At 36.4% G+C, this 25,075-nt stretch overlaps 2 protein-coding genes across 3 annotated transcripts in view; one reads left to right on the top strand and one right to left on the bottom strand.

Annotated features, from left to right (window-relative positions):
• Positions 1-4,011: 4,011 nt before the first annotated feature.
• FGG (fibrinogen gamma chain) lies at positions 4,012-10,316 on the bottom strand. Its single transcript, XM_053460351.1, has 10 exons — positions 10,194-10,316; positions 9,667-9,717; positions 9,398-9,581; positions 8,309-8,402; positions 7,899-8,029; positions 7,014-7,147; positions 6,365-6,549; positions 5,932-6,209; positions 4,886-5,049; positions 4,012-4,177 (listed from the first exon to the last, which is right to left on the bottom strand). The coding sequence occupies exons 1-10, from the start codon at positions 10,260-10,262 to the stop codon at positions 4,163-4,165; spliced, it is 1,305 nt and encodes a 434-aa protein (XP_053316326.1). The 5' UTR covers positions 10,263-10,316; the 3' UTR covers positions 4,012-4,162.
• A 6,417-nt stretch (positions 10,317-16,733) lies between these two features.
• LOC128483965 (uncharacterized) overlaps positions 16,734-25,075 on the top strand; it is a 41,181-nt gene continuing 32,839 nt past the window's right edge. Inside the window, exons 1-9 of one of the 2 annotated variants that reach the window (XM_053460297.1) lie at positions 16,734-16,841; positions 17,488-17,737; positions 18,568-18,668; positions 18,901-18,970; positions 19,979-20,109; positions 20,581-20,669; positions 21,903-22,002; positions 23,228-23,271; positions 23,968-24,045. In XM_053460297.1, coding sequence (XP_053316272.1) covers positions 17,530-17,737; positions 18,568-18,668; positions 18,901-18,970; positions 19,979-20,109; positions 20,581-20,669; positions 21,903-22,002; positions 23,228-23,271; positions 23,968-24,045 — 821 coding nt within the window. In that variant the 5' untranslated portion in view covers positions 16,734-16,841; positions 17,488-17,529. Of the gene's footprint in view, positions 16,842-17,448; positions 17,738-18,567; positions 18,669-18,900; positions 18,971-19,978; positions 20,110-20,580; positions 20,670-21,902; positions 22,003-23,227; positions 23,272-23,967; positions 24,046-25,075 lie in introns of both variants that reach the window. The other variant, XM_053460289.1, reaches the window with a different exon arrangement.

Below are 25,075 nucleotides of genomic sequence, written 5' to 3'. Positions count from 1 at the left end.
AATAACAGGCTTCAGATCCTGTGGGATTTACAACTAGGATTCCTATTATTTACAGGACAAATAAAAAATGTTAACTATTGAAAAACACATATCATTGCTTTCAAAGTAGACATTTAACATTCTGTAACTAGAACTTTGATCGCCCTCATTGAAGGTATTCATCTATGGCATTTTGACACTTCTTTTGCAACCTTTTTACTGTCAATCTCTTAACAATATTCTAGTAATACTTTACTATTTTTTTTTCATAGACTCATTGGAGTATTGCAGTAGATTTATTGTCCAGATTATGTTCACAAACCAATAACTATTCTGGTATACATTTGGCAAAAAAGCATGGATATGTCATATTTTGTTACAGGGGTCAATATTGGGACATGCACATTTCAGTTGTCATGCTTGAACTTTTCATAGATTGCTTTACTGGGCCTTGATAGCATTTGATGTAGCGTAGAAGTCCTCAATATTTTTTTGACAATCCAGAATATTTTCTAGGCATACTTCATGTCTCTGCTTCCACATAAATATCTTCTTAAGGATCAAAAATATGTTTTTCCTATACATTTTACAATATGGTCTCTTTTCCTCAGATGGGATATATGTAAGCAAACAAAGATCGATTAGTAAATTATACCAATGCCCATACCTGGGAACTCTCCAGGTTTGACCCGGAGATTGCCGGGTGAGCACTGCTTCTCTGCAGGGCCAGCCGAAGACTTAACGCCGCCTGGGGCGAAGTTTAAAATGCCGCCCCCCCCCCCGCCGACGCCGGGGGGGGCGGCATTTTAAACTTCGCCAACGCCATTATCTACCCTCACCCCCCCCCCGGTACTTACCTTTAAACAGTCCTGTGGCGAGTCTCCCTGCTCTGCCACGGTGCCGGCTTGTAATGCTGAGCGCCGGAAATTCACGTCACTTCCGGCGCTCTGCATTACAAGCCGGCACCGAGACGGAACAGGGAGACTCGCCGCAGAGGAGAGAGAGAGGGGCGCCGAGCGGGTAAGCGAAAACCACTCGGTGCCCCTCTCTCTCTCATCCGCTTCAAAAAAAAACAAAAAAAAACGCTTGGGGCAAAGTGCCGCCCCTTCTAAAGTGCCGCCTGGGGCAATTGCCCCAGTCGGCTCCATTGTAGGGCCAGCCCTGCTTCTCTGGTTCCCTGGGTCAAGACCCGAATCCTCCAGGTCGTGAGAGCGGGGTCTTGAAACGCCCCGCCCATTTTCCTTTAAATGGGGGTGTTTCCCGCTGCCGTCAGCAGGAACTCAAATTAACGTCAGCATGACCGCCCACCGACGTCCGCGTAGCCAGAGCCTAGAAGTTCCCAGGTATGCCAATGCCCCACATGCATATATATATATATTAGGTTTTTGAAACATGAGGTAAAAATGTTTTTTTAAGGATGTTTGACAAAGCGGTTTACTTGGTTACATCTTATTTCAGATAGCATTCCCACTGCAGTTCATATCATTGGATGAGGTGACATGGGGTCACAGGGAAAATAGTTATTTCAAAGTAATATTCATAGGAATTGAAATTATTTAAGTAGGCGTTACTTGCTTATGTGCATCTCTCAGATACAGAACCAAGACTGTGAGGGACAATTAGGACACAAAATTAGGAATTTTTACAGGGTTTTAGGTGGGAATTAAAAAGGAAAATTACCATAACCTTTTATGTATGAGTTGGCTTGGATAATTTGGGAGCAGCATTTTGAAAAACTACATCTAACTAAGATTTACGAAAATATATTTTTTTATTTTTAAAAAAAAACAATTATGCACAGCAATTCACATTATATACACCACCACTTTTTTTTTAACCTGGCCCTCCTTCATGTTAAGGTGCAACTGTAGATTGTAGGACTCGGGATGTGGGTTGGCCTTGGACATGTTATGTTATGAATTGTTGTCAAGATGTAGAATGGTTAATCTCTATATTTTACTGCCAGAATGTACTGTTTGTGCAGTACTGCAATCTTGCAAGTTCCCTGGTCGCTGCAAGTTTTTTTGGTAGCTGTCTGAATTGGGAGCACTTTCATGATATGTGCTGCTTGAACGACTGCTTAACATTGGTAGTGGGGAAATTATTTGATGGGTCGCTAAAGGTATACATTCAAGAAAATATCTTGATCCAGAATCCAATTAGTAGACGTCAACATGGATTTGTGAAAGACTTATTAGCATTCTTTGAAGAAGTTAGTAAAATATAGACCTGGGGGTGGCTGTAGATGTGATTTATCTAGACTTTCCTAAGGCATTTGATACGGTTCCACATAAAAGGTTACTATACAAATTAACAGAAATAGGCTTAGGGGCAAATGTCTGTATTTGGATTGAAAATTGGCTAAAAGATAGAATGTTGTTGTGAATGGATGTTTCTCAGACTGTACACAGGTATTAAGTGGAGTGCCTCAGTGGTCTGTCCTGGGTCTTCTTCTTTTTAATTAGTTAATAAATTATCTCCCAAGCTACATTGAGAGCTATGCCACAGATTGGGCTGATGAACAAAGAAAAGGAATCCCAGCACTTCAAACAGCTTCCAATCTTTATAACTTTAATATTGTAATTGAGAATTATTTAAAAAGTGACTTTTGTGTTCTCCTTAAATAATAAAAAATATACTTATAACTACAATAACCTGTAGATCAATATTGCTTGAAGACTCAGTCTCAATGAAGAGACCAACAAAAAATAATAATAATAAAAACAACAAATAGTGCTCCAGAATGTCCAAAAGCACAATATACAAATAGACTGTATGCAACTTACAAATAGGGAGAAAAGGTAGATCCATCATTGGTACCCCTGCAAGATACTGACTGCTCGACAAAGCTCTGTGATTTACTAGGTGTTTTTGTTTTTTTGTTAATTGAAATTGATAAATATTACACGTAAGGTGTCTTGTTGGAAATCATTCCCCTTTGATCATTTCCATGTTTTTTTCACCCACAAGCAGAATTTAACCTGCAAAGAATTTGAATGGTTTTAACAGCATCACAAAGTCAGTTTTTATTGTTCGATCACCTCCTATGTCGGAACATATAGGGGTGGAGTCCCTGCCTTCATCAAGGGTGGCTTTTTAAAAAAACCCTCAGTGCTTTATGCTGTCACTCAGGTGTTCAGATACTGTTTGTACATGTCCTTAGACTCCCTGCTTCTGACACAGTATTGTGGTTTCCGTATCCCTAGCTCTGACCCCTGCTTGTCCCCTTCATTCCTGTTTTGCATGTTGCCTGTCCTTGACCCTTAGATTGCGACATGCACTCTGTTTGCTTGTTGCCTGCCTTTGGATTGTGACACGGACTCTTCTATTTGCCAGCTGCCTGCCCGTGACCCTAGGATTGTGTTTGTGTTACAGATTTCTCTATTATCCGCCGCCTGACCATGAGTTTTGTGGCTTGTGTACCTGTATTTCAGAATTTACTGCATTCTGGACACATTTCCTATGGCCCAAAGTGTTTGTGAGGGGGGTGTTAGCATGAGTGTGTATTAGTATGTTAATGTTAGTGTAAGTATTTGTAATTGTGTATTTGAGAATTTTGTACATAGGTAAATATGAATTCAGGGGTATCTTAATTATTCTAACTAACGGAGTCATTGCCAAGTGTCCGTTGGTGTACTGTTCAACGTTAAAGCTAGAGAGGACTGTTAATAGTGGTCATGCATATGAATTGGGATAAACCTGTAATTTAATGTAATAGAATTTGCATTTTGTCTCTGTTACCATATGAAGGGTCACCTTGCAACTCTGTATAATAATGAAATAATTACACCTTCTTTAAACATAATGATTGCCATAGCTGGCTCAGGCAGCACATCCGTGTGCATTAACCCTTTACAGCACAGGGGGTGACAAAACACCAGTTTTTTTGTCTAATATGTCACCCTGTTGTGCTGAAAAACACAAAAAAATCATGTTTATCCATTTGAAAATAACACACATTGTTATCTTAACTCCTGCACTCTACTAACCATAACGGTAACAATTAATACACTTAGAAGAAAATATTGAGTCTTTTTGCTTTTGTTGAGGTCATTTAATGTTTGTGTTTTTCTGTATTAGACATAGTGCAAAGTACAGGCTACAAAGATATTGCAAACTGTTTTTTTTTTTAAAAAAAATCTGGTTCTTCCCTGTTTCCAATTTTTTTATTTAAACTGTCCATTTATATGTCTCCAACCTATAATGAAAGAAAACAACAGTTATACCTTGTCAAAAACCAGATTTACTTTTATGTCATCATTTTCATGGAAAAGTCTGCACGTTTTGTCAGTAGTAAATCACTTTATTGGAAGTTGCCCCTGAAATGCCAGCAATGCAAATAACTACAATATAGCAAACATTACAGTATTACACCTGAAGATTTCATAGTAAACGGTCATGGCAGCCAAGCCAATAGTCACTCTTTTAGCGCCTTATGGTATGCCCCCTCCATGTGCTACAGGTAAGTTCAAGCCGTATTAGTACATTGTTAAAGATGTGGTTGAATATTTATGGGGAACTATCGTGGAGACACCAGAAAGTATAGTGCATGGAGAGGGTTAGGCCTTTGCTCTTTCTTACTATTATAGTAAGAAAAAGTAAGGCGTGTACATAAAAAAAGGGGGTAAAAGGTGGCTTACAGCATGTGTCTTCTAAATGATGGTTGTGCATGACTACACAGATATGGATTGTGGAATTAAATGTATATATAAACTGATAGTACAGTACTTAAGAACAATACGTAAAAAAAAAAAAACAAGTCCAGGTTACTCTGTCGACAATGACATACATTTATGGTCCTTTTGTGTAGTGGTAACTAAAATTTCAAAAGAGTTCAAGGGGAATCATTGGGTTGTCAGGTGTGATAAACATATTTTGTTTAGGCATCTCCTCTGTTAGTCCCAACCTTCTTTGATCCTCCATATATCTGCTGTCCCTCTTGCCCGTATCTGTTGAGTGGGATGAGCTTCATTGACGTTGCCTTCATTGAGTACCATCGACTTTGCCAAGTGGCCCAAATAATACCATTGTCATAGGCATTAGGGCTGTCATTTTCAGAGTAAATACCACCTGCAAAAATAAAAACAAAGAAAATCATCAGCTAGAGAATGAAAGCCCTTTTATATACAACTCTTGGTCTGTGTACACACATATGCTACCCAACATTTCAGGATAAACAATCCCACTTTTTTTGCATAGGAAAACTATAGTAATCATCTGATTCACACATTTTGAAGAAAGATAACTAAAGGGGGGTGACACCAGAAAGAATAGTGTGCATCTCCCAACTGAATAATGCAATATATTTTCCAAAAACAGCATGCGTACATTTCATGTATATAGTTCCTTTGTGTAGTCTACTCTAATAGAGTGCATTTCAAATTTGTGGTTTTTTATAAACATGCTCACAAACACATGCTGAGTAAAAAATGAAGAATATATAACTGAATATATATATTGAATATAAGCATGTCTTAGAATAATACCATGAAATGCATTATGGCTGTTTTACATAAAAACATTTTTTTATATCTACAATGTCTGTGGTTAGGGACAGTCCTAGACTAAATGACACCCCAGGCAAGAATATTCTCTTGCACCCCCCTCCATTCTTTTACATAGGAAGCAATATTTTTAAGGTCTAGCAGGGTTGAGCAGTGATGAAGCTGTACAGAGTACAGGGCACACAATTATTTCCTATGCATTCATCTGCCCCTGCATAGGAAATAACTGTTCTTCCCCGTACTCTGTACAACTTCTTTACCGCTCAATCCTGCTAGGACTTACAAAAATGTTACTATCTATGTAGAATTAATGTGGGGGCTGAGATATTGAGATACGAATGATTTTTCCATACCTTGCAAAAACACATTTGAAAGAACGAACTGTAAATGTGTTTCTGGTGCAGTATCAATAGTCTTGTGTTGTATTCAAATTTAAACATTTACTTACCACGATAATATTTGCCATTGAGGTGACCAGCATGACATCTGTTCATCCACCAACCAGAGCCATCTTGTTCTGCACAGTTTCCTTCAAACTTGTCATTGTCTCTATCAAAAGTACTGAACTGCATGCCATTGTGAGATGTGAAGAACTTGTCACTGGGATCATCCCCAAAGTCAAAGCCATCAAACGCATCACCAGCATCACCACCCATAAAGTAAGAATAGGTCAGACGATAATTGTCCTTTTCAGATCCAAGTCTGAATGTGTTGTAATCTGCGGTACTAAAAAAAAGCACAAAGGAATTGTTTAAAACAATATGTCCATGGAGTAAAAATATAATACGATATAACCAAGATTTTAACAGCAAGAATTGAATAAAATGCTTTTAATGTACATTTAAGAAATGTAACAACTTTTTATGTGTTATTTCGGTTACCTCTTTTGATTGTTCCAATCTTCAAGTTCTATCCGTAAAACATAAGGGATAGTAGATTGGGTGCTTATCAAGTGTATTTTTTCATTACCAAGCCAGAATTCTGTCTCATCGTTGGGTGACAGATATCCAAATCCTTCTTTGTACTGTATCCAGTTCTTTCCAAAGTCCACACTACCATCAAGTCTCTGGAAAGCACAAACATAAAGTTATCCAACTGACTTGTACATTTGTTTTAATTGTGCAATTGTAAGATGTCATCATAGCCTCATACCTCCAAAGACCTCTTTCTCACAACCATGGTGGAAAAACATGCTTCTCCAATTTTCTTCCCAAACCTCTTGCGCCTACTAGCTTCTACCTCATTAGGTATCCTCTAAACAAGAACTAGCTTCCCCCTTTTGCAGATTTGGGGTGCCTTATGGTAACCGCATACACTCCACATGTTTTATCTATTTAGATCAGCTCCACAAGCTTTCAACCCCTTTCCTTTATATACCACCAATTTTACACCAATGCCCATAATAGAAAGGCTTTTACAACTATATCAAATATTTCTTAAATCCATAGAAGACCCTGCAATGCAAGTATTGCCATGCTCCCAACACTCACTCACTCCCAACAAATACTTTTCCATCCAATCAATACTTACTCTTTGAATAACAGTCCATGCGCTGCCAGATGGCTCAATTTCACAATACACAAGGAACTGCTGCTTGGCCTTTAGAGGTTTGATGAAGTATAGACCACTAACCCGTGCACCCTTATTTGCAACATCTTGACAATCTGAAAGAAAATGTTTGATTGGCATTAATATCTTCTGAAACTTTTAAGTACTCATGAACACAACTTCAAGCGTGTCAAGGAGTAGGGCTACCCATGGACAAGAGCAGTTAACGGGTTTAGAGTAGAAGATGAATTGGGTGGCTAAACCTTCCAGTTTCCAGATATAATATTGAGATATTAATTTTCTCTAGTGTATACAATTTATGTTTTCCTACTGGCCTCAGATGTCTAATTATAAGGACTACTAACAAATAATTATCAGATAAGAGCAGGATTAACAAAGACACTCTTTTATAGTTTAACTGTGATATATACTACAGCAGAAAACTTACCACAAAATAATGTACTTGTCTGATTTTGAAAATACCTAATGTGAATAGGATTTGAATGCGCCATTACAGGGCAAATATGAGACACTTCATATGAAGTTTGTAAAGTAACTTTCCTACAGTTAACTGTCTCCCACTAAACGGAACTCTCCCTCATATTCTCCCTAAACAGCCTAGTCCTCTGTGTGGGTACCCAAGTCTTACAACTTTTGTGGTTGCTGTACTGGATATAAAACTAGTATTTACCAAAATAAAATTATTATAGCCTATAAACACAAGATATGTTATATTAGCATAAATCTAGTATTATAAAAAATGATAAACCACAACTTTATAGGTGAAGTTCACATAAGAGAAATTCACATTACAAGTAGACTATTTATGACACATACTGTACGCAGACGATTAAAATTATGATTTACCCTTTCCAGTAAATTCCTGTATTTTAACACTTTCTTTGCATGGCTGCTGGCATTGCAGCTCCAATGCGGCAGTCTTCTGTTTCAGTGTAAAGATTTTATTGTTGTTTGAAGTTAAGATGTCTTGTAAATATCTATAGTAGAAATACATACTTGTTAAAACAAATGCTACATTTATATTAAGGTGATTGAAAGTGTAATAATAATAATGTGATATCCATAACTGCTGCATTTTGGTTTCACGGTTCATTCAATTTACATTTACCTTCTTTCAAGTTCTCCATTATTTTCTCTTGCATTCTAAGCCCTTCTGAGTTAGATATTATCCTACATACCGCACTCAACCAGTTTTATCTTTTTTTTGCTAACATGCCTCCCACCAAGTGGTCAAAAGGGGGCTAAATGATACCTACTGTATGTTTTCTTCATATTGAATGACCGTCTGCTCGTATCTTGCAATTTCATCCAGCATGGATCGGGATTTTTGAGTAATAGGATCTATGAGGTCTAATCAAAACAGAACCATATAGTATGTGGTTAAGCACCAAAGGTACATAAAAAAAGTAAACATATCTTTACCGAGCCAATAAACTTTAAATATATGGAACTTTAAAAATAACAGTTTTTTGTGATTAGTTGACATTGACAGAGATCGGTAGGAAGGCATCTGGAGTAAAGGTAAGTGGACGTTCCTTTATTAAGTACTAAAGAAGAGGAGTGGCAGCTTTCAGCTTGAGCAGCAGTCCCATCCAAAGCCCAGAATTATACACCCTCTTGGAAACATCAAGCAGTATCCACAATGTTCACTAGCCACTTCTAGCACACATTTACAATGAAGAACTGCATACAAGGCTGCCTAAAGTTGTTGTTACACTACACCCAAGAGCGACATCTCTCATTGACCCAACATCTTCACATCTCCTGCCTTGTCTTATCAACAGGATAATCCCTTGCATGGAGACAGTCTCAATCGGTCAATGAAAGGATTTAGTAACATCAAAAGAAACGAAAAAGCGGCTTTCTGTACATTTCCGAAGGAGCCAAATGGTTTTATAAAGTTTCATTCTTTTATAAAGCTAACTTTAACTTCTACCACAGAAACAAAACTAGTAGTGTTTAAAAATGTTTGTCTTCCTTATTCACTAATCCTTTAAATACAGTTTTTTGCCTCAGTTAAGAAATCTAGATCAATAAATCTCTGTTTATTTATATTGCAATATTTGAGATTGCTATTCATGTTTTATTGATATAGTTTATTAAATTATTTTCTATTACTGCTCCTGTTAACACCATATGCGTGTTCAGTTTCTTTGCATCTCCATTCGGGGTGTAAAGAAAACAGAATATATATTAATTGTTACTATCTTATATTTATATAGCGCCAACAAATGTCATTTGAACTGTGAACTTGTGTGAAAAAATCCACATTTAATTTAACTTGTTCCTATATAAAAAAAAAGCTGCTCTGTTCCCTCTGTTTTATATACCCCGTGAAATCTTACTTTGCGGAGATGTAGAGGGGGCTTTTCCAATTCCTCTGAGATCTTCCACTATTGTTGTAGTATCAACTGTAAAATTCTGGATTTGCCTTAGCAAACCTTCAAGGTATTGCAGATCTGTGTCTACTTCTGATTCATATCTGTTTAAAAAATCTGAAATACCACATGTTGTTGGGCAGTATTCCCCCTGAAAGATGGGAAAAAAATCTTAATCGTACTAAGAAAAGAATACATTCCTTCTTTAAGAAGAATTGGAAATTGTGTTTACTTACAAATCGCTCATCTAAGATGCAGCAGTTATCTTTGTTGGCCAATATGTTTTGCTGTAAATAAAAGATAAAACATTTAATATGTCAGAAAATATTTTCTATATATGCATTACCCAATAACGTTGAATTAACTCCTTAAGGACAATGGGCGGTCCCTAAACCCATTGAAAACAATGCATTTTGAGCCCGTACATGTACGGGCTTTGTCATTAAGGGGTTAAACATTCTTCTAACATTTGAATCAACTATAGAATGGTATAATATCAGTTTGATAAATTGCTTAATGATCAGGCTTTGAAACATAAGACATCATTATTGATTCTGGACATTTTTATAAAATCAAGTTAATCAGAAAAGCAAACAACAGCCTATAATAGAATTGAATTACTGTCTGACTTTTGGGGGTCCTTTACAAAAAATCTGACCCCATAATTAACTTTTGAAATAAAGATGCGTAGTATATTGTTTGTTGCTATAGATTAAAAATCTTCCCTTGTAAAATGACCATTCATTTTGATCTATATACTTACTGCATGCTTGCCAGAGAAAAAGGCTACAAAAAGTAAGAGCGCTAAGCTCTGCTTAAATATCCTGGACATGTTTGCAGGTCCTCTTGTGCCCTGCTTGGTTGATAGTTCTCAAATGAAGTATAGTGTGCTGGCCTCTGCAGTTTTATGTGTTCCTTTGGTCAGCAGTGGGTTTGGAGATAGTGGCCAGGAGTTGCTCAAAGGTCAAAGTAAAGTGTAATTAGGGTGGAGCAAATAAAGGTGATGACCCTCAGTAGAGGAGGACATCACACTGAGCATTAACATCATAGCGATCATTAACCCTTGATAGCATATGTGTCAATTGAACCTGTTTCCGGAAAGTTCTGTTTATTTTGCAGAAAGTGTGGGATGTTTGGGTCACAGGTCTTGAAACATCAAAAATCAATCACCTTTGAGCCTGACAACGTACACACTAAAATTATAAAAAGACCCTTTGTAAATCAACAATAGCTTAACTTTGCATCTTTTCTATTAAAATTCCCTTCTTAAGGGACAAATCAGTCACACAAACCAACCACATGTCTCTATAGAACAACATAGAATGTTAATTTAGTCCCTATTTACAAAATGTTATCAGAAAGTTATAAATACAAAGTTATTAATTATATTAAAAAGTGGGAGATGCAGCTAAATTAATAAATAACATAATAATTTTGGGTAAGAAAAAAAATACAAGTCCATCAAGTGTGAAACTGCTGTTTATCTAGAAAATGGCAAAAACGCCACGTTTGCACAAAAAATGGAAATCCTTCTTACCGACTCCAAAAATCTGGTTTCTCACTAAATCAAAAATCATTTATCTTATTCTTATTAACTTTTACACTTGAATTGATAGTTGCTACCAAAATATCCAGCCCATTTTTTGAAAACGTCAATTGATAGCACAGCCTCTGTAGTTGGTTTCCTCTCTTGTCGTTGTTATAGTAGAATATTTTTTATTGCATTAAGTAAAAAATGCTAAATTCTTTATACCTAAGGTACTCCATTTTATTTTCCTCCTGTGAGCCAATAATAATTTTTATACAATGCAACATCTTACTGGCCCTTGCAGCTGCTGACTGACATTGACTACTGTTGCTATTTTCTACAATTCTTGTTGTTCTACAATCCTACTTGTTTAATGATTTGCATTTTGCAACCCCATAATAACAAGTTAGCCACAGAAACCCATAGACCGCCGGTATCCCTATGTGCTAATACAACTTCCCATAGCAAAATGTTACTAAATGCCTTTGATATAAGAAAGAAGCCCGTTTTTAAGTAGGGCTTCTTCAAGTCATTATTCCCCTTACAATAGTCCTTAAATAATGCTGAAGGATAGCAACTTTCCTTGTTTTTACCAGGTATCAATGGTGAACAACATATGTCTATCACAGATGTTATACTAAAATAATTGTCCAAAATGTAATGGAATATTGTGTCTTTATATGCTTGTCTTCAAAACCATTGTGGGCTTCTGAAATTTATGATATTTACGTTGAACGTGTATTTGTGTGTGCCAACATCAGCGGCTGCACTTAATGTCATTCATACAGTATCATCACCTGCTTCTGATCCCACCAAACACATTGACTCTACACATTCAGTCCCACATGGATTCCATCATTAATATGTTGCAAATACTTTCTCATTAGACAAGAGTAAGTTTTGATGGCAACCTTAAAAGCATAGTTGTCAACTGTTTGGATTTGATTGGGACACTTATTACAGCGGGATTTATGCGCCACTGGTTTGTTATTTTAACTAGTCCAGCTCTCTGGCCTGTATGTGGTCAATGGCTTTTTTTAGGGCGACACAGGAACTATGCATTCACAATTTGTGTGAAAAGCTCTAATACCGGTCCTCATGGAAACCCTGATGTGTCATTATTTAAAGATGTACTTAATTGAATTACCTGCATTCGAGAAAGGTATCAACCATGACATACTGGAGGTAAAAGGACCAGTTGGGAGTCTTAGATATTATCTTGGCAGTATAGGATAGGAAGGAGTCGGCTCCTGACCGTGAGAATCTTTCCCTTCACCCTGAGATTGAGGCAAAACCCTGAGACAAGATGCCACCTCACAGCCACATTCTAATCCCGCAGTATGCGACATAATATTGGAACCTATGTAAAGTACCCTTTTAACAACACATTATAGTGATGTAACATGATGTCACATAGATCAATATGGCTCCTAAGCACCTTTTTCCATGTATGGCTGCACATTGCCATTATTTTGACAGCCACTTTGATAGTAAAACATCAAATAGTCAAAGGTGACTATTGTACTTGATGGTTCTAGTAAGTCTTGGCATACTTGAATCCTGGAAAAGTCAAGGCAGCGTGAATCATAAGCACAACTTTGTTGAAGTACACAATGTGCAGTTTATGTGTAGGAGGCTTGTTTGGATTTTTGTTGATGCCATGCCTACTCCCCCTGCTGCCTGAGGTGAATGACTCTGTGTTTCCCAACAGGCTCTAAAATAAAAAAAATAATAAAAAAAAATTGAACAATACACTATTCACAGTAAAATCATAATCTTCGTATGTAACGTTTAAAAAACGGTTACAATCAGTCTACTTCATGCCATTTTATTCTGCATATAAATATAAGTCTCCAAACAGAAATTACACTTACCCATGATGAATGCAACGTACAATAAAGGGAGTCATTATCTCCAGAGAGAACTTTTTAAATGTCTAATGTCTTTAAATACTTATTTAAAAAAAAATGAAACACCAGCTGGATATCTGTGATTTGACGCCTTCGCCGTTCATATACACAATATTTGTATATCAGAGGTAGCTTAAAATGCATTTATTCATACAACAAAAAAACACGTCAAATCACGTCAAATCAAGCATTTATTCAAACATGACAACTTGTGATAAATAATAGGATACTTTCTGAATGATGACGCTATATTGGCAGTTGTTTGTTATCATTGGGAAATATCTTGAGCACTGATACACTGGTTAGCGAAGCACTCATCTAATGCCTACCATATACATTGTTATATATAATGACTAATAATGGAATATCTTCATAGGCATATAGAGGCTCTTTATCAGCAACCATCACTCCAAGGAGAGCAGAGAAGGAGGAGATGTGATTTGAATTGTGAAAAATGTAAATACTTTATTGCAAAGGAGGAGAAATCTTAGCACAAGACCCAACAATCAACTGTAGAAGGAAGCGTAGGTTTACCACAACTCGATAATCCTTACACTGGACCCCCAGAGACCCCCATCATAACATTAAACAAAGAGTGGAGGGAATAAGCAACAAAGGGACCCCATAATAACTGGAACATGAGTGTTTGCTGTCTAGTTACTATACCGATGAGCAAGTTTAAAGCGCAGTACAGTAAAAGGTTCTGCAAATTCATTTTAGCTTGTACCAAAATATGTTGAATTTTTAAATGTAGTGTAGTCACCATAGAAACCAAATGAATTATTATTTTCTCAAATTTTGTATTTTTCATAGAATGCAGTGTTGACCCAGCCAATACAACCATATATCTATATACAGTTATGCAGGCCAACAAGAAACAAACATAGCAAGGCAAGTTTTCAGTAGTTTTTCTGTCAATCATAAGCTTTGTTTAACTTTGTCATTTGTTTGAAGTGTTACAGTCTGTACCATATGTTTCCATGAAGCATCTAAAAGAGTACACTGTCAATTACAATTATCATTCTTTACTGGATGTATTTATGCAATAGTGTCAGTGGGAATGTTTGCACTTGGAATCAGTTGTGTTTGAATCATCACTCAAATTCTACTATTTTCTACATTTTTTGTTGAACAAATGTTAATGTGTAAAATAGCCCCAACGGGTGAATAAATGTTTAACCATTTGTTTGGAAGGTGATAAAAAAAAAAAAACACATATTGAGACGTGATCATAGAGTTTGAAAGTAGATAGGACCTATTCACCCCATCTAGCCTACCCATTTCTGCCTGAATTAACATCAAACCTTACCTGTTGATAGAAGTAAATCTATGACAAGTAATTCCATCTGAATATGACACCTCTAAGTGCCTGATATTGTATGTGCCACTACGTCTCTTCCTTTGATGACACCATCTCTTTTTTGATCAACACAGCTACATTCATTTTCATTATCAAATAATGGCACATTAATCATTCCAAAGACCACAATGGAAAAACCAAATCAAAATAGAGATATATGTAATAACCGAGAAAAAACATTTCACTGTATATTATGTAAAAAAACAGATTACATTTAGTTTTTTTGTTGAATTGAGATGTTATATCCCCAATATTTATGCCTTAGATTAGGTGTTTTTTGAATGGTATTCGGTGGGTATGCGCTGAATTCAGATTTTTTTTATTCTTCCTAAGCCATCGAGGTTGTTTGCCCCTAAACTACTAACTACTTTTGAAGAAAAATGAACTTGCAGTTTGCAGCAGTTTGCAGCAGTACATATGGTTGCATGCAACTTGAAGATGCAACTAGATCATTTTTATATTTTAGGATTCCAGCCAAAACTGTGCAAATCTCAGTCTCAGACCATAGTAACACCAGCACATACTGCTTCACCATCCTTCCGGAATAACTGTATTCAGGACACATTTTGGGCATGTAAAGTTTTGTTGAAAATGTGAGTTAAGATCCTGTTGAACTCAATCAACAAGCAACGGTTTGATTTGAGGAGAGTAAATACGAGAAATGTCTTAAAGAAAAATGGTGAAGTCATATTGACCCAAGAGAACATGTATGTGATACCTTTTATTACGGTAACACATCAAAAGATTTTGAGTCACATATGCCTTTTAGGAACTCATTGGCCTCTTCTTCATATGGTAGAGTAGAGTTACATTCAGGATTTCACAATAACACATTGCAAATTAATATGTGGTGATTGTTTGTATGTTAATTGGATGAGTTTACAATGGCTTTAAAATCCAACAAAAACAGATTAGTGAAAGGTGACTTCCGTTAGAAGGAAGTGAAGAAAGGGAAGTCATGTCTCTTATATCTCTTGTTACTTCAAGAATAATGTATTTGAGGTTTTTTAGTTACTACAATTGAACGTCTGCTTTTTCTTGGAGTATCTTGTTATTTGTCATGAACAAATTTACTATTTTTTTTGCAGCAAAAGCAGATCTGCAGGTCCTGTTAGTCTAAAACAAGCTTTTACCTTGAATGTTGGATTACTGAACTCCATAAGTTAAACAAAGTTTTGGTTTACTAAATAAGATAAGTGAATTTCAAATATTTGCTGCACGTTTTGAAATCAGTGAATTGTCAGCGCTACATTAAACAAAGGGAAATAGGAGACATATCAGTGTCCTATGATGCAATAAACCATAAACATTTATAAGCCTTTCACATTTCAAAACAAGCAAAAAAACACATTTAGACAAAAGACAAACATAGCACATTTATTTAACGATAATGTTAGACTAAGGGATGACCCTACCATATAGGCAAATAAGGTAACTGAGGCAAATAAGGTACTGAGATACATTTTTAAGTGTCCGTCTTTGGAACCAAACTCTTTATCTCTTGTCCCATTTCTCTTCTCATGATATCTCTCTTTTCTTGGGGCTCCAACTGTTTTCTGGGCATCAGAACCAAAGGCCTACAAGCCATAATACTGTATGTCAAAAAAGGTAAAAAAAAGTGCATATAAATATCACAAATTCTGTTAATAAAATACAATTATTTTAAATGCTTTGCTCAAATACCAAGTAACAGACGGTAGGTAACAAACCCACATTAAAAACGCAACCCTAAAATATAAATGTTCCTCTGTAAACATTTAAAATGTTAGGAAGTATGCAATGAGCTGGTACGAGAAGCTGATAATTAAATTATTTCCTATTTTACTAAGCAACCAAGGCAATCGTAGTTCCCCAATCAAGTACTGACAGAATGTTCAGGAACAGATGCCAAAAGAAATGTATGGTAACATGAAATGAGTGGAGTTGTGAAAACTTGAGTTTGAATATCTTTAGCCTAGCTGTATGTAAACTTTTGGGCCTAAACTGTATCACGTGGCATGACAGCAAACACTTGGGGGACAGGGAAAGGGGCAAATGCAGAATCCATCCCCTCCACTTGATACAAGGAGCACACGGAAATCTTTCCGCTATCATACGCATTAAACTGCATGACTGGAGTGTCGACAGCGGAGGCATTTTGAAAAGTTTCTATGTTAATTTCTTTATGTTATGTTTGGTTGGTTGTGTTGAATAGACCATCAGTTTTAAGGTATGGTCACCAAATTTCCAAGGTACAGCGTACCATAGTCATATTGTTATAGAGCTGCATGCTTAACACATTACTTTTTCTTACGTACTCTGCTGACCCCTGGTGGATAAACGCCAGATTACACCAGAGCCGCCCTGCTTCATTGTTATCGTATTTTTGTGGAGCGTTCCATTGTGTACGAAAGCCTCTGTAATTTCTGTCCGGAATTAAATAGCTTTTGAACATTCTTATCAATTGCAGTTTAACATCCACTGGCAAATAAAAAAATATTTTACTGTCATTCAGAAGTTTGAACTAATGACAATTGTGTTTTGTACTCCTGGAGGCTTTGGCCACCCCCTATTTAGCTTTGTCTGATGGGTGAATCCGCCGTGCTCTTCCGCATAAGCCGTAACCTCTGAAGTGTGAGTAGCAAACTTTGTGTAAATGTTAGTGGGGCCGCTGGGCTTTATGTGACAGTCGCGACTGAAAACTGAATGAAAGGGACAGGGGACGTGAAATACAAAATGTCTGCTAGCTACAAAGTTCTTTTAATAAATTACCTTTATGTGGTGCTAATTTACTATGTAATATGTTTTGCCAATGCACCTTAATCCGGTTTGTGAGGTACTTCTGGTAGTCTGCATATATTGTTTATGTCAATAGCAGGAGAGGCATCAAAAAAAGTTAAAAGTAATAAAATTGGAAATATATAAACTGGCTCATGGATTAAGGGTTCATATCCATGTAGAAAGCAAGTTATGTAACAAGAAGGAAGTTTCCAGCATGACTGTTTGTTACATTTCTAATACATTGTCTATATTTTTATATGACAGGTAGTGTAGCCAAGTGCACAAATGTTTTTACACATTTTATTATTTTTAGCAAACATTGAGAAGCTTAAATTTGAGCGTCGGATGTTATCAAACTACTTAATAAGGCTGTCTAATAGAGATGTTTCTGTTGGGTTTTCAAGGTTTTATGTTATGTATTTATTATATATATATATATATATGAGTGTGTGTTTTTCAGGTTTGAATAAGCATTTCATTCTTTATATCAAATAACTAGAAATACAGAAGCGGGATCATTTCTTGGATAGCATAAGAAAACATGGGTTGGGCCTTATTTTTCCGAAAGGGAAGATGCGTATCATCTAGGAAGACAACAGCCCACCTTTTTCAAGGTGGGCTATGCCACTCCTGCGTCCGTCAGCTTTCCTCTCGGTTTGTGGTGCAGGACTGCCCTCCCACCACATCAAAACGCCGTCCCATAAGAATTGGATGTGCATCTGGCTTCTGGGGAGACACAGCTGCTTCAGGTAACTCCTAAATCAAAACATTTTATATTTTCAGCCTCTAACAACAGCCATGCAGTATTATGTCATACCTCCCAAGTGTCCCATTTCAGGAAGAACAGTTGTTCTGTTGGACCAAAACCCCCCTCTCATTCTTTTCTCTCCTGTCTCTTTCCCTCTTTCATAAAGTCTGGTGGTTATCACAACCAGCGCACTAAAGTATGTTTGTCAATGAGAAGATGTATATAAAATATATAATAATTCTTATATATACACAAATAGCCACATTCATATATCTTGACAGACGACGCAAATGATAATTTTTTCATTTGAGCACTTTAATATGATAGCTGAATGATCACTTAAACAATTGTGGGATTCCCCTTACATATCTTACATATTCATGGAGGGACTCTTCAGAATACCACCCCCCCGCCACGACATGGTCTGCTTGTGGTGTACTCAGTTCCAATGGAGGTCCCCCCCCCACCGTGTGCATACACTGAAAGTGCTCCCATTAATTTTAGTGAGGGCACTTTACTGCCACTGAAACATGACTTACAAACTATAGTAAATTTTGTGTATTATACCTGGTATATATATATATATACACTGACTTTACATTCCTGTTTTATATGTAGCTGCAAAACAGCCAATGAATACAAGTTCTTGATTGCATTGATGTTATCTGTTTATTAAATAAATGTTCCTTTTTTGTCTAGTAAGAATCATTCATCATCATCGTCGTCATCATCATCATCATCATCCTCTATTATGAGCATTTACCAGTTATTTTAAAGGAAATATCATTTAATTTCAGAAACAGTGATAGGTGTTTGTTTTATTCCTTTCAGTACCACAGCTTCTTTATGGCGGCAAACTGGATTTCTTGGTTTTTGACTATCTTTCCGAAATTACAATGTCTCTACTGACAGCTGCAAAAGCGAAGTCATCAGTAAGTACATGACCAACATAACGTAACTTGCTTTCTCTCCTCCATAGACATTTATTTGCTGCAATCGATATGATATGTAAAGAAAGAAAAACATATGTGAAAATGTATTCACACAGATGATGTTACCAGCACAACAATGTTGCACCCTGACATGTAGAGACACTGAATATCTTGCACTGCCTGAGCCTCCATATAAAAGCAGAAATGCTTACTTTTCTGTTGTTTTTTTCAGAACTTGGGATATGCTCCAGACTTTGTGTACACTGCGATGGCGCCTTATATTAAAGACATTCATAAATCGGGTATTGTAATAACCTTTAGCTTCATGCAGGATTGGTATCTATATTTGTGTGTTTGTTTGTTTTTCTTTTTTCTTACAAATGTTGAAAACATAAACCTTTTTTTACATAAGTTTTGCTAGATTTAGCGTTTAGTGAGCCTAGTGAAGCTAGTATTTAATATTGATGATATAAAATTGATCAATGCTCTGAAGTGTTGAACAGCTAGCATTATGTTCACCATACATTTCAAAAAATATGCTTAACCTTTTCTTAAATATACTTAACCTTTAAGAAAATGTTAAGTATAATTACTTTATATAAATCATACTTAAAAGTTCTGCAGGTGTATCACTGACAACTTTCTTCACTGAAAAAGAAATTCTTGCTAATCTTAAATTGTGCCCCATAAGAAATCTTTTGATATTGCTTGTTAGAAGCACCATTGGACATATGAGGTATACATAATGTATAAAACATAATAATACGGTGCATCAAATTATGTAAGATATGTAAGAATTTTAGTGAGTTTATCTGAACACATATAGTACAAGATATTATGTGTTGCAGTTATTATCATCCAGCTATGATCTGCTATTTAATATTTTTCCCTTTTCAAAAGTTAAGGCTGCAAAAGCAGCACCCACCTTGTACAGACATATATTACTGAATATTCCATCCATGTGCTAAATATTTTATATTAATATGGAGTATACTAATGTCAACAGCCTTGATTGGCATATCTCTTGCAGAGGAAGGCAACATGAAACTTATGTTATACTTTTCACTGAATTCTCTATATCAGACGTCTTCATAAGCTTTGTCACTGACACAAGCAAAGAAAAGTTCAGTCTTTTTGTTAGATACATGTTTGCTATGTATTTATTAACCATTTTAGTACCAGAGGTGCTTAAAGCAGTGCCGCAAGTTGATGCATTATTAAAGCAAAAACGCAGACGGTTTACATGGTTCTCTATCAGTGATGGTTCTCTAAAAATGATGGCTCTGTTCTCCTGTTCTTCAATGTTACAGGTGTCCGTGTTATCAGTAATGCTGGAGGAACCAACCCTATTGCCTGTGCTGCTGCATTACAAGAAATAATTAAGAAAGCCGATCTTGACTTGAAAATAGCAGTCGTCACTGGGGATGATTTAATGAAAAAGGTAGTATATAAGCCTATCGACAGAATACTAAATACTTATTTTCCTGTTGAGATTTTATAAATATTTGTTATAGAAAATACAACCACAGTATTACACAACACTACAGCAGGCCTGGACTGGCCTCTTGCCAAAGGACACTTACCTTTAGTGTCGCTCCAGTAGCAGGTCCTTCAGTGTGCTACAGTAAGCGGCTGTCAGGTGGATAAATGCACCTCCACTCCGCAAAATAAAAATGTTCCAGAATCCTCATACAACTTGATTTCATGATTGAAAGAGAAAAATATAGAGATATGGCACATAAGATTGAAAGTGTTACATAAAGCCTTAACACATTATATAGGGCACCACCCTTTATCATTTCAGCCATTCTCTAATGTATCTTTTCTGAATATTATTTCCTGTTTTCATAGCCTTCTTTTTTTTTTGTTAAGGAAATTTTAATATTACCGTATTGCATTTGTTTGATCACAGAAAGATTCATTGAAGGATGCAGGGATTTTAGATATGGAGAATGGGAAGCCTTTTCCTGAGAAAATTCATAGTATGCATGCTTACCTTGGGTGAGTTTATATCAATATATGAATTGCTGAAAATCTGGTAAATTAATACGTTATCTAAAGTGTCTTTCACAAAAGTATCATATTTTAAAGGATTTATTAATGAAGCTAGAACTTTGCATCTCCAGTTTTACATGTTGCAGATCCTAAGCCTCTCAAATCCATGTGTTTGTGGAAATGATCTTCTTACGGGTGGAAGTGAATGCAGGATTCTAATCTGGTGCATTCATTGTATCCCTGCAAAAGAAGAAATTGTAGAAAGCATTAAAGAATTCACTTAAAAGGCGATTTTCTAGTATATTCTAATTCAAACATCAAAGAACTTTAACGTTTTTATGAATTACATAAAATAAAATTAAAGTAAACAAGACAATGTAACATACCTAATTAAATTATTCATACATACCTAAGAAATTTAAGGAGACAGGAAACTTGAATTGCCCACTGTCCCCATTGTGCCAATTTCCACATTATCTTCCTGTGTGTATCCAAACACATGTATTTCATGTTGCCAATTCTTACAGATCAAAGCCCTGCAACAGTTTTGGTTTAAAAGAATATCATAGCCATCATTTCCAAAAGTGTGTTTATAATAGTTTATTTCTGTTTTGTAAACCTGAAACTGCTTTTCCATGTATTGTATTAATAATATAATGCAAAGACTCCAATCAATAGAATCCATTTTTATACAGAGAAGAGACTCAAAAATGTCCCATCTGTCTAACAGCAAATCAAGGTGTAGGGTGCAGGTCAAAGGGGGCAGCAACACATCAGCCTCAAAACCAGGAGCATATTACCCTGTTAGAAGATGAGATTCCCTGGTACATTGCTGTTTAACAAGCTGGTTACATGAGAGATGTCTGATCTCCCCACCAGGCCCTTTTTACACTATTGAGGCCTGTATCCATCTGCAACAGACTCCATTGTAGCTGTACTCACAGCCGCGTATCCTTAAGGGATGGAGCACCAGGATATGGCCTCATACTCTATAGGCTGCAGGGGAGGTGGCTTGGGGCCACCCTGGTAAAGGCCTAGGACAGTGCCCAAGGTGAATACATTGCTTCTTCGGTGTAAGGTTTTGTGGTTTACATCTGGGTATGTGTCCATACGTATTTTAAGGTTTTCTGGTAATTTATGTAGGAATTGGTAGGGGAGACCAAAGTATTCCCGCTAGACTTTGAAGAAAACATTCATAATTAAATTGCATTCTAATCTTTTTTCCCCCCCATCATGCAGAGCGAGGCCAATTAGCAGGGCCCTGGACCTTGGAGCCGACATTGTTGTCACTGGAAGATGTGTGGACAGCAGTGTAGTTTTGGGACCACTGATACATTCTGTATGTATACACTCATTATTATGAAATCATATCACCCTGAAACATGACCCAGCTTTTTGATTTACTTTTACAGGAATAATTAATAACATAAAAAGGATTTTTGCTGACTTTATTGTTTTGGCTTATCTTTCAAACAGCATGTTACAGATATATAACAGAATAGATTGTTAATAAACTGACTTTTTAGTTCATTGTGTGTTTAATTAAAGCAGACCTGTCAACTTAAGTAATTTATTAATATGCAAGGCATGTAAAGTGTCTATGTTTAGTGTTAAAGGTCCATACCAGCGTTGCTTTTATGTTAAATGCCTATTGGAGTTTGTTTTGCTGCATGTAAATCAGTGCAGGTGTTCTTTACTTACTGAAGTTAGAAAATGAGACTACCGAGTATTAGGAGGGTGTATTGTGTGCTTTTCTGACCAGGCCAGTTTTTAGTGAAGGGCAGTGGGGAGAGAGTAGGATATGAACACCCGCTCTCCGTCTGTCTTCAATTCTAGGGTTGCAGCTTAAGTACCGGTATTTGTGCATCATAAAACTGTAATAACACTTGCTACCATATGGTGGTGCCAGATGTCTTCTCTTTTTAAAAATATATCGTTCAGCATTTTTTCTCTTTCTTTAAATGAGGGGTTAGAAACTGGGTGGGAGACATGTGGACATGCTTTAGTGGGGTTAACCCAACATTTATAAATGTTTTTGCCACAAAATGTAATGAATTAATGTATATGGTTAGGTTGTCCAGAAGACTAGGGTGGTAGGGCTGTGGATTATGGCTGGGTTCAGTACTAACCCAATCACTTGGGTAAATCTGAACTCACGATGCTCATATATAAAATACAAAGGCAGCTGCCAGGCCCATTTTTTTATTTGCTTCACTAATACCTGCAACTGATGGGGGCAGACCAAGCATTTGTTTATATAGCGCTACCAATTTACGCAGCATTTTCTTAGAACAAATCAAACAGCATGATAAAATTCAAATTCATAGACCAAGAAATCCATTAGGATGACTAAAGTTGACAAAGGAGTTGTGGTTTCAGCTACCTCATTTCACTATTCATTATGAAGGGCCAAAACTGGCAGGTTTCTCCAGCACGAAGGGCTGAGCTCTTCCTGTATAATACATAGTTCAATGTAAAAGGAGACTTTGAAGAATACCTTATACAGGAGCACAAGGACCACTACACAACATTGAATTAACAACTTGTTGTCTTTTTTTTGTTAGTTTGGTTGGAAGAGGAATGAGTTTGATCTGCTTGCAGCTGGCAGGTAATTGTTACAAGACTTTGGTACAGTGAACCGAGAATTATAATAATTTAATTAAAATATGTCCACATTGGGTGTGCTTGCCTAATACTAGATTAATAGTAAAGCATGAAAGTTAATTAGTTATGTAGGTAGATGTATGTTAGATACATTTATAGCTCCAGATGAATTGAGAATGAAACTGAGGACATCTTTAAAAAAAATGAATAAAGTAGAAACAATTATAGATTTGGAAAAAAATGTTGCACTTTTGGGTTAGTATAGTCATCCAGCATGGGGAGCTGACAGACTGTATTCTGCCAGCAGCAATTATTTGCATATTTATGAGGTTTTGTCTGTTTGAGAGTCATCATGGGTTTTATTGACATTTTTAAAACGTCTGAATTGCCTGAGTTGACAATAATTTCTATGTATATAAATCACACCTTTACATTTGTTGGTATCTGGATGTAAAAATGTTGGAATGTTTTTGGAATTTACATGAATGAGGGCTTCTCGTTGGCATCAGTTCACTGACTCAACTTTTAAGTAATACGTGCCTAATTTTAAAAACCTCCTTTAAAATTGAGCTTTTATTACAAACATTGCTAATTACTAATGCATTATAACAATTATTATGGCATTAGAATTTATATACTATAGTTGTATATTTCAATGTGATATTTGTTTCTTTGACATTGCTATTACATTCTATTACAGTGTTGCGGGGCATTTAATAGAGTGTGGAGCCCAGTGTACTGGTGGGATATTCACAGACTGGCACCTGGTAAAGGACTGGTAAGTGAAAACATGTAATTTGTTTAGAAGTTACTGCAGTTAGTAGTTCACTACCTTATTGTCACTATGACATTATATGATTGCTATAAGGCAACCGGCATGCAGAGTAAAATAGCTATTGAGCTGTATAATACAGAAGTTGGTTAGTAAATTGAACCCAGTTACAAAAAATAAAATCCCCACCTCTGAAAATGAACAGAAAGTAGCCCTTGGGATGCTCTGGCCACTTTTTCACTTGTCATTTCTTTTGTGGTTTTCGTTGCAGAGGCAGGTGCAAAAGCCAGCTTTTAGTATGGAAGCATTTTCCAGCATTCCAGTTCTCTTTTCAAAGACAAATTCTGCATTAAGTAACATGGTAATAATATCTAGTAGAGGCCCCGAACTAGCCATCTAGCAAACCAGCAAATGCCCAGTGGATCAGCATCAGATGGGATGCATCGCCTAACTATTGCTACCTCTCGCAAGTCTAAGCCGTTGTTTTAATGTGCAGCCGCTGGTGTTAAAGTGCCAGGCCCAATTTTCTTCCCCAGTCTTAACTGTGCTTCCTACTTTGGCAAAGCCCATTCTGACTTCTTGAGAGCTCTTTATTCATACCAGAGCCTACCAGAGTTGTCTTTTCATGTACTATGAAATTATTTAGGAAAGTTACATTGTTTAAGCGGATGTGCCAGCTTTGCTTAGGTAAATAAAGTGTTGGTTACATTGTGCTTACAAAATTGCTTGCAAATTTAGAAATGAAAGACAATTAGGGTGGAAGCATTTGTAATTGACTGGTAATTAACATGTGAGGTTTTCATTAAGCTATGTATATTTACTGACCGGTGCAGAAATGCATTCAACTTCCAAAGTTCGGCTATAACTTTAAGCTGCAAATGTTTGATAGAAATGTTTTTTGCCCACATACGAAATTTCTAGCTAAATAGTCTGCTCTTAAATTTGCTCCCTGTTATTTGAACATGACAGGTGCACTTTGAATGCTTCTTGCTCTTACTTATGTGGTTTGAAAAATATCCTTTTACAGAACAATTGA

The sequence above is a fragment of the Spea bombifrons genome, chromosome 1 (genome assembly GCF_027358695.1).
Source record: "Spea bombifrons isolate aSpeBom1 chromosome 1, aSpeBom1.2.pri, whole genome shotgun sequence".
Lineage (NCBI taxonomy): Eukaryota > Metazoa > Chordata > Amphibia > Anura > Pelobatidae > Spea > Spea bombifrons.
This window is presented reverse-complemented; position numbering and strand designations above follow the sequence as displayed.